Here is a 9,178-nt window from a genome sequence, read left to right on the forward strand (position 1 = left end):
GCATATTATAGATTTTGCAATTACAATAAGCAAGAAGAGTCCCATCAGGAGCTGGTGTGCCCAGATTTTGATGCCATGATGCTGGATTGTGGGGTCAGGGGTACTTGTCCTCATTCAGAACAGAGAGAGGTTATCTGCACCTCTGACCCCTCTGGAGAGGGTGTTTGAGGAGCAGGTGTATTGTAAGTAAGTGTATGCAGGTGTGTGTGTGAGTGTGTGCGCTGTAAGGTAGAGTGTTCTCTATTCAGGCGGGAAAAATGAAAGTAGAGAACAGTGTACAGCACACGCTACAACCTGGGTATGAAAGAAGGGGCAGGGACCTTTAAGTATATAATTTGTACATTCAAAGAATATTTCTAGAATCCACAAGAAGCTGTAACAGTTGTACCAGGGAGACTTACTTTAATCAATACCCTCTATTTGACTAGGGTTTCATTCTCAGTCTGTGCACCTGGTCACAGCACATGATAAAGAAGAGAGAATCCAGTTTACATGATGTGGTTTCTTTCTCCTTGTCCTCCGTGTGTGTGTGTGTGTGTGTGTGTGTGTGTGTGTGTGTGTGATGTGAAAACTATAAACGTTGCCCAACAGAATGACCTCTTTGCTTAGATGTAGCCTTAGTGTCATCCCAGAGGGGATGACCTTTTTTGTTGGAAGTAGGGAAAAGAAAAAATCATCAAAATCCAATGTCTCAAACTCCAGCATCTTCCGAAATCACAGAACTTACCCCAGGCTAGGAAAGCTCTGATCACACAGAGCCAAGCCAAGTCACAGATGGTGGGCTCAGCCTTCTCACCATCTCGAGACGGAGTGACAACCAGAGAGCCCTCAGAGGAGGACCAGCTTTCGGCAGAGAGCCCTCCTCAGGGGTCGCCCCTTCCTTGACCTGCCCGGCAGGAGCCCTGACCCCGGTCCTCACACCACCAGGGCACACACAGACTTGCTTTCAGGGCTGGACAGGTGACACAGAGGAGGTGCCAGCCGAGCAGCCCTGTGTGGACAGAGGCAGGCAGGCCTTGCACAGCCGGGGAAAAACTCCAGGGGACGCAAGGAGCAGACTACAGCCCGTCACAGACTGCAAGGCCTGGACCGTGGTCCTGCAGTAACTTGGTGGAGGGGAGGGCATTGGACTACTGATCACGTGTTTTCTGTATTTCAAAGTTTGTGAATGCTTACTGAAGTTTATTTAACAGGTGGTCAGAGGGGTGGGTGCCTCACCTGGGCACCTTGGTAAAGTCAGATCGTCTGGCTGGGTGTGGATGGGTTGGGCCTGTATTCATACAACATGTATGAAGCCACCTCTGCAGGCCGCGGGCCACGAGGCTCTGGAGAGAGGTGGGCGCGGTGTGGGAGTCCACCTGAGGTTCCTGACCCTAACTTGCCCGGCGTGTGTCATTTCAATAACACGGGAAAATCTAAAATAAAATTCAGATATTAAAATTCAGATATATAGACTAGAGGGAAATGAGACAGGAGAAGGGAGGAGCAAAGACTAACAGAAGCGAGAGGAAGGAAAAACAGGGACATCTTGTCTTCTCCATCCCTTTATCCAAACCCCAGACCAAGGCCCAGGAAGTGCAGGGCGCCGAGCCCTACGGTGTTGCTGCCGCTAGTCCCCCCTCGCGGAAGTGGCTGCCCCCAGGCCCTGTGCCGGCCGAGGCTCCTCTCTCTGTCCCTCTCCCTGCCGGTCGTGGTCCGGCGACCTGGAGCCCATGGGCAGTGGCCTGAGCCTATCTGCAGCCCCACGAGTCCCTGGCGCAGGGCAGGGCTCGGTCTCAGGAGAGAGGGCAGACCGTCGCTCTGGGCTGGCACCGCTCTCTGGTGCCCATCTGTCCGGGTGTAACGGAAGGGGAGCATCGTGGGAGGGGACCCGTCGGCTTTCCGTGATAGCCCGGGTAGCTTTGGAGGGAGGAGTGTCATGCCACAGTCCCCAGGGCTGGCGGAGTGAGTCGCACAAGCTCAACCTGCAACTGAAGCTGGTTTAAGTAGGGGAAGCGGTACCGCGGACTCGGCGGGGAGAAGTCACACCGCTAACAGAATGTTCCCTGTGTAGCAAGCGGGCCATCCACCCGGTGCTTGGACAGACAGTCACCCTTGTGCTCCCGGAGGTGGGATGCTCCACGCCCTCCGCGCTTGCGGCTCCTCGGCCGACCCCGCAGCGGTGCTCGGGGCTGGGGCGCGGAGTTGTCACCTGTGGTGGAAGAGTCTCTCGCTCCGAAGCACAGTTTCCTCTTACTGAGAGTCTTGGCCACAGAGCGGATCAGGTTTCCTCGTCCCCTGCCTTCCCACCCCGGCTCCCACGGAGCCTCCCCACCCGACCAGGGCCACGCCCAGCGGTGCTTTCCAACCTGTCCACCCTGACCCTTCACCCTCCAGATTAATTTAGATGGGGGGGGCGCCCAGTGTTCATAAATCTGGGGGAAGGGAGCACATGGAGGTGTAAGGCTGTGTCACCAAGGCCCCTGGAACTGGGGATCCAGTGAGCTGGAGGAAAAACCCTCTGGCCTTTGGTACCCTCACCTGTCAAATGGGAACAATGTGCCTCTCCCATAGGATGTGTAAGCTGAGATCTATAAGAGTTAGTTCCTGGGTCCTCCTCGCCCCCACCTCCTATCCCAACTCAGTCCACTGTGACCTTGGGCGGGGGGAGGGAGGGGGGGCTGATGTCAATGACACTGATCCTTGGGGGCAAGGGGCAGTCACGTTGGCTTGACTGGGAGGGGGTGATCCAGAGGAAACGGTTGACTAGGGGGCCTTGTTTGGCTGGTTTTTGTTGTTGCTCTTTAACTTCCCTGATGCAGCACCCCCCCCCCCCAAAGTTCTTGGGCATTCCTGCAAGATTCTCCCTGGGCCCAGCCTCTGCTGACACCCCTGCCTGACCCAGGCCGGCAGGGGTCCTGGATTCTCAACACCTCACAATCATGCAAACACTTGAGTGTTAGCAGAATAGAGAAACTTCCAGGGGAGGGAGTCCTTCTGCCTCCCCGCCCTCCTCCAAATCTGGTAGCAGACACACCCTTGGAGGCTGCAGGTGGCTCCTAGAAGCCCGGTTCAGGAATGAGAGCACACCCAGAGATCCCTGAGCCTCTGAGCCCACACCTGTCTCCCTCACTGTCTGTTTCCCCCTGGACCTGCCCGCTCCTCGCTGGACCTTGGCCAAATGTCCACACCTGTCCTGGCGAGTTCCCCATCCCTCCGAGGGTCAGTGAGAGATGAAATAAAACGAAGTCTGCCCTGACCCACCGAGTGCCTGGCGCAAGCAGGATGTCTTGAAGTGGTCCCAGTTATCATGTGATGAACTTGCCCCTTGCTACCCTTGTCTTTATAAAGTCTCCATATGCCCAGCAACCCAGTTTTACAGACCTCACGGTTGACTGTGTACACGGAATAAATTAGACACTCACCTTTGCTCACATTTACATGAACTTAACAGTAAAGTTTCACACCAGCCCACGTGCACATTTGCACGTGTGCGCATTCAGAAGTATTGACCCAGCACCCTCCACGTGTCGGGCCCCCAGACATTGGGATGAGGTGACACTCCTGGAGTTGAGTCTTGAAAGGAAGACAGATGGCATTTGTTTGCAGAGTTCTGCCTTCAGAAGGGTCATATCGCAAGTGATGTGAGCGCCAAAAAGGGCCATTCCGCATTCCTTCTGGTTTCCGGACCAGAAGCGACGGCTGAAATGTTTTTTCTCTTTTCTTTCCTTTCCCGTGCCAGGAGCCTCGCCTCCCACCGCCAGCCCTGGCCCGCCCTGCACAAGGACGCCGCTCTCCTTGGCAGCCTGGCCGAGACACTGCCTGAATGTGCTCAGGAAGGGACAGAAGAGACGGGAAAGAAAGGCCCGGGAGGAACCCGGGAAGCGGTGGGAGGTCTGCGCCCTTGGAGCCCTGCGCGAGCCCGCCGGGCCCTTTTGGCACAAGCTCCTCCTGGGCCGCCAGGCGGCTGAGCAAAGGCTGGCCCGACACGCACCCGGCCTTTTGTGGGAGGGAAACACAAAGAAGAGGGAAAGACGCGTCTTCCGTTTTGACAGAGGAGGCCGGCAGCTCCAGGAAGCCTGGGCCAGCCAGGAACTCGCGGAGCCCCGCCGATTAGCCTCGACAAGTGAACTTGCCTCAATTTCGCGCGAACAGGCTGTGCCCCAGCTGCGCGCACGGGTGGGAACGCCGGTGCTGGAGGAGCCTCCCAGGACGTGCACACAAGGCGCTGGACGCAAGACCTGGACAAGAGCCTGGACGCCTCCAGGATGCAAGAGGGCAAGCGCCAAGGCCGAGCTTCGGTTCCCGACGATTCCTGGTGGGGGTAGGAGGACGCGGAGACAGCGAGATGTGTCCAGAGTCCCGTTTGCTCCCGCACCAAAGGAACCCAGGGAACACATTCTGCCCCCACGTCCCGAGCAACTCTGGCCACCAGAGGAGGTTGGGGGAGGCTGCTGCCCGGAGAAGGGGCCTGCTGCCCAGAGCCACCATCCCGAGTTCCGGGAGTGGGGAGTCAGGACCGCGAGGTGCCGCTGTACAGCCCCAGAAAAGCCATCACTGCCTCCTCCACTGGGTGTCGCGGGGCTGATGCCTGGGTTGTCCTTATGGGCGTCCACGCGGGAACCTGGCGCGCGAGCCAGTTGTCCTGCCCCCGGATGTGCCTTCCCAGGCTCCAAACTCGCGCTGTTCCAAGGCTGGTACCTCGCCCCTGCTTCGATTCCAGGCACCCGAGCAAGCGCGCCAAGAACCTCAGACCGCGTCCTCCCGCGAACGGCGAGAGGCTGCACGGTCACCGGAGGCAAGCAACAAAAGAAGGAACTGGGGCTCCGCGACACGTGCCGCTGGCTAGACTGACCTCCGCCGCTGCCACCCAGGCGCGCGCACGTTGCGCCTGCGGGTGTTTATTAGATACACTGGCGTGCGCACATGTCCACACCTCGGCTGGTGGCCCTATGCCCACACCCTCACTCCCATGGCCCCGGAGGCCCAAGGCAGCGATCCTCAAACAGCCCAGCTCTTCCTGCTCCCCACCCCCGCTCCCTGAGTACGTTTCTGTGACAGATTCTCCTAATTGAACCGTTAGGGGTCATCCTCCTAAACCGTTGGCTCCACGCTTCAGTTCTTCATGTATTAAATACATATTTAACGGATGGCTGGGAAACACGCGGGTCAAAAAAATGATGCCCCAGAGGGCATGAGACTGGGGCAGAGTCAAGAGCCCGCTGGGCATTCTGGTGTAGACCTCCCCGGGAACTGGGAGCAATATCGTGGGCTTCTTTATTAGTGTGTTTTGTAACTTTGCGAACTTGAAGGCAAATCGCACACTATGTTTATCTGTTTGCTTGGTTTTTTAAAAAGCCTTGCATGCACATTAAAGTCACCACACAACCTAAACCGGAGGGCGGTGACATTCCCGAGGCAGGGCGAGGGCATGTTTACCAGTGCGCGGTATCAAGGCCCAGGGTCCTGGGCTCTGCAGAAACACACTTCTGTGCTCCAAGTGTACGGACATGAGAAAGTCAGCTCAGGGCTGCGCTGGGAAAGGTCGGCAGTATTTTTCTGTAGACTTGCTGCAGACAATCTCTCCATTTCCCCGTCTATAAAATGGGTACACTGGCGAGCGTCAGTATGTGCGTCAGTACCTCTGAACAACCTCAGGCGCTTCTCTTGGCCAGGTTTGATTTCTCCTGGTGAAAGATGTCCGAGTCTGGGAGCCAGGCTGCGATTGGTAAAACGGGCCCGAATTCGGCCACCAGTGCTTGGACCTTGCTGTCTGGAGCTCAGTGTGCAGAAGTCTTTTCCCAGGCCTGAGACCCCTTTTTTGCAGACAGTCTAGCGTTGCCCTCTACCCTACGTCTCGGCGACAACCACAGAACTGACGCTGAAAACGCTGTGCCAATAAATGAAGGGGTGTGTGCTGAACTCGGGGCTCGACTTTGCCCTTGTATCAGCGCGGTTCTGTGCGGGAAGAACCCGTCCCTGGGTCTACACCATCCCCGACTTTAAGGAGAACTGTTATTTCTTCCCAAACACAGTTCTGAAGGCGTCGCCCCTCCCTCCTTCCCCGCCCTGTGCCTCGCAAGGCCCTGCCCCCAGCGGGGGGCGCTCCCCGCCGCCTCCTAGACGAGCGCTTCGAGTGCGGAAAAAGTAGGCGCTTTGTGCCTGGTTGTCGTTTCCAGGGGCTCCAAATGCCCACGTGTTGATGGAACCCATAGGGTGGGGACAGGCATCGGAGACCCCAGAGAGAAGGAGAGAGAGAAAGCAAGGGAGGAGGCTCCAGCCCCGGCGCGCATCCCAGAAGATCTGACCGCGCTGGGTACCAGGTTAGTTTGTCTGCGGAGCTCCCAGCCCACCCCATCCCCCAGCCCGACTCTCTGGCCACCGTATTTTTAAACAAATTTGACAACGTTCCCTCTCTCCCGCGGTCCCAATAGCGACCGGCCCTCGTACTTCCCTCGAGAGCCCGCGCTCCACCTCCCCTCGCCTCTCCCGCTGTCGGGTCCCTCCTCCAGTTCCTCCCCAAGAATCTGCACTGCGCACGCCCATTGGCTCTGCGCGGGGAGAAGGCGTGTGCCCAGCGCCCGGGGTTTCATTGAGCGGAATTAGCCCGGATGACATCAGCTTCCCAGCCCTCCCCCCGCCCTCCCCCCACTCCTACCTCCCGCCCTCCTCCCACCCCCACCCCCCGCCCCGGCGGGCCCTGCTCATTGGCGCTGCGGCCCCTCCAGGACCCGCAGATTGTTCCCCGCCCCCGCCTCGGCCACCGCCGTCGCGGTCGCAGCCGCCGCCGAACTATAAAAACCGGCCGAGCCCAGAAAGGTGCGGTTGCTTATTTATAGACCTCCGCGCCCTCCGCGCCTGGAGTCCGGGTCTCCGCAGCGGTTTCTGGGGACGAGCGCCTCGAACCGCATCCACAGTAAGTGCCCCCGGCTCCCGAAGCCCCAGCCCGATTCCCGGGGCAAACGCCCCTCAACTCGCTGCGACCCGGGACGCTCCAAGAGAGTCCCCGAACCCGCTCCTGCCCGCTAGTTCTCCGCAGCGGTCTCGCTGCTCAGAACCCCTCAGCATCCCACCCCAGCATCCGCTTTGCCCACAAACGAGAAGTCGGGGCGACCACAGCTCCTGCCCAAGTCCCAGGCAGCGGGCGAGCTCCGCGCGGCCCTCGGCGCGGCGCATGGAGCTGGGCCCGGTGCGGGCACCGGGTGCGTGTGCCTCGCCGGCTCCGTGGCGCCGATGGAGACGAGGTGGATCGGTTTGAGGAACCAAACGAATACTTCTCTATTTAGTTCTCACCCTTCCCCCCAAAAAACCTTCACTTGCACTTGTTTATTTCAGCCTTAGAGATCCTCTCCATCCCTAGTTGAAGACATAAGTCCTCTAGACTGCCACCCTCACTGCGGGACATCCACTGCCCCTTGGCACGAAACAACCTGTGGATGAGAGCGGGGAGCGGGAGGGAAGAAGAGGTGGTTTGAGCGTACCCGCGTGCCCCGCGAAGGGAGGCGAGGTGAACACGGGCGGCCGGCACCCGAGCCTGGGCCCGCGCGGCGGTGCAGGGCGGAGCAGCTTCTCTCGCACTGACTTCGCTTCGCCCTCGAGCTCTCTCCTGTTTCTCCTCCGTAGGAGGCGCGCGTGGAGGCTCGGAGGGCCGAGGAGGAAGGACCCCGCGAAAGCTGCGACTCTCCCTGGGGCCATGGACTCGGATGCCAGCCTGGTGTCCAGCCGCCCGTCTTCGCCGGAACCCGATGATCTTTTTCTGCCGGCCCGCAGCAAGGGCAGCGGCGGCAGCGGCTTCACAGGCGGCACCGTGTCCTCGTCCACGCCGAGCGACTGCCCGCCAGAGCTGAGCGCCGAGCTGCGCGGAGCCATGGGTGCGGCGGGCGTGCACCCCGGGGACAAGCTGAGCGGCGGCGGTAGCGGCTTCAAGTCGTCCTCGTCCAGCACCTCGTCGTCCACTTCGTCGGCGGCCGCGTCGTCCACGAAGAAGGACAAGAAGCAGATGACAGAGCCCGAGCTGCAGCAGCTACGCCTCAAGATCAACAGCCGCGAGCGCAAGCGCATGCACGACCTCAACATCGCCATGGACGGGCTCCGGGAGGTCATGCCTTACGCCCACGGCCCGTCCGTGCGCAAGCTCTCCAAGATCGCCACGCTGCTGCTGGCGCGCAACTACATCCTCATGCTCACCAACTCTCTGGAGGAGATGAAGCGACTGGTGAGCGAGATCTACGGCGGCCACCACGCCGGCTTCCACCCGTCGACCTGCGGCGGCCTAGCGCACTCGGCGCCCCTGCCCGCCGCCACGGCGCACCCCGCGGCCGCCGCGCACGCCGCGCACCACCCCGCGGTGCACCATCCCATCCTGCCCCCCGCCGCCGCCGCCGCCGCCGCCGCTGCCGCCGCCGCCGCCGTGTCCAGCGCTTCCCTGCCGGGCTCCGGGTTGTCGTCGGTCGGCTCCATCCGGCCCCCGCACGGCCTGCTCAAGTCTCCGTCGGCGGCAGCCGCAGCCCCGCTGGGGGGCGGGGGCGGCGGCGGCGGGGGCAGCGGCGGCTTTCAGCACTGGGGCGGCATGCCCTGCCCGTGCAGCATGTGCCAAGTGCCGCCGCCGCATCACCACGTGTCGGCCATGGGCGCCGGCAGCCTGCCGCGCCTCACCTCCGACGCCAAGTGAGCTGCCGGGGCCGCGCGTTCTGGCGAGCGGGGGCCGGGAGGCTGCGGGGAAGCGAGGACTAGCCGGCGCCGGGGCCTGGGAGCTCAGTTCCGAGGGGAGCGCGAGACCTTGGGCTGGGGGGTGGGGGGCGAAGGTGTGGACTCCAGCCCTCCCCGGGGCGCACTAGACGGTGGGGAGTGAGGGAGCGTTCGCTCCTGGACCTGGTTCGGCCCGCTCTGGCTTTAAATAGCGTGGGCACGGTATTTATAAGAAGGCGCCGCTACGTGCACCCCTCTCCAAACACCCTCTCAACCCCCAAAAGAGACGGTTCTAAGAACTGGTTTCCCGGGGAACACGGCCTCGCCTGGCCCCGGCTGCACTTCGTTACAAGAGGGAGTGGGAAGGGATGGGGCGTTGCGGGAGTTCCTCTCCTTCCTCCGTTCTGGGCGGATTGGGGACCCTGGTGAGCGGTACCCGGGGAGCGCCGTCAGGCCGCCGTCCAGGGTCGTCTCTGGCCCCGGGCCAGGGCTTGGAGGGAGTTGAAAGCTG

General features: G+C 60.8%; 1 protein-coding gene across 1 annotated transcript; it reads left to right on the forward strand.

Annotated features, from left to right (window-relative positions):
* The first annotated feature begins 6,827 nt into the window (after window positions 1-6,827).
* Window positions 6,828-8,650, forward strand: OLIG2 (oligodendrocyte transcription factor 2). The gene is made up of 2 exons (XM_036243643.1): window positions 6,828-6,895; window positions 7,603-8,650. Exon 2 carries the CDS (start codon window positions 7,673-7,675, stop codon window positions 8,648-8,650), a length of 978 nt encoding a protein of 325 aa, XP_036099536.1. The 5' UTR covers window positions 6,828-6,895; window positions 7,603-7,672.
* The last annotated feature ends 528 nt before the right edge of the window (window positions 8,651-9,178 follow it).

This window comes from Molossus molossus, unplaced genomic scaffold, assembly GCF_014108415.1.
Source record: "Molossus molossus isolate mMolMol1 unplaced genomic scaffold, mMolMol1.p scaffold_m16_p_5, whole genome shotgun sequence".
Classification (NCBI taxonomy): Eukaryota; Metazoa; Chordata; class Mammalia; order Chiroptera; family Molossidae; genus Molossus; species Molossus molossus.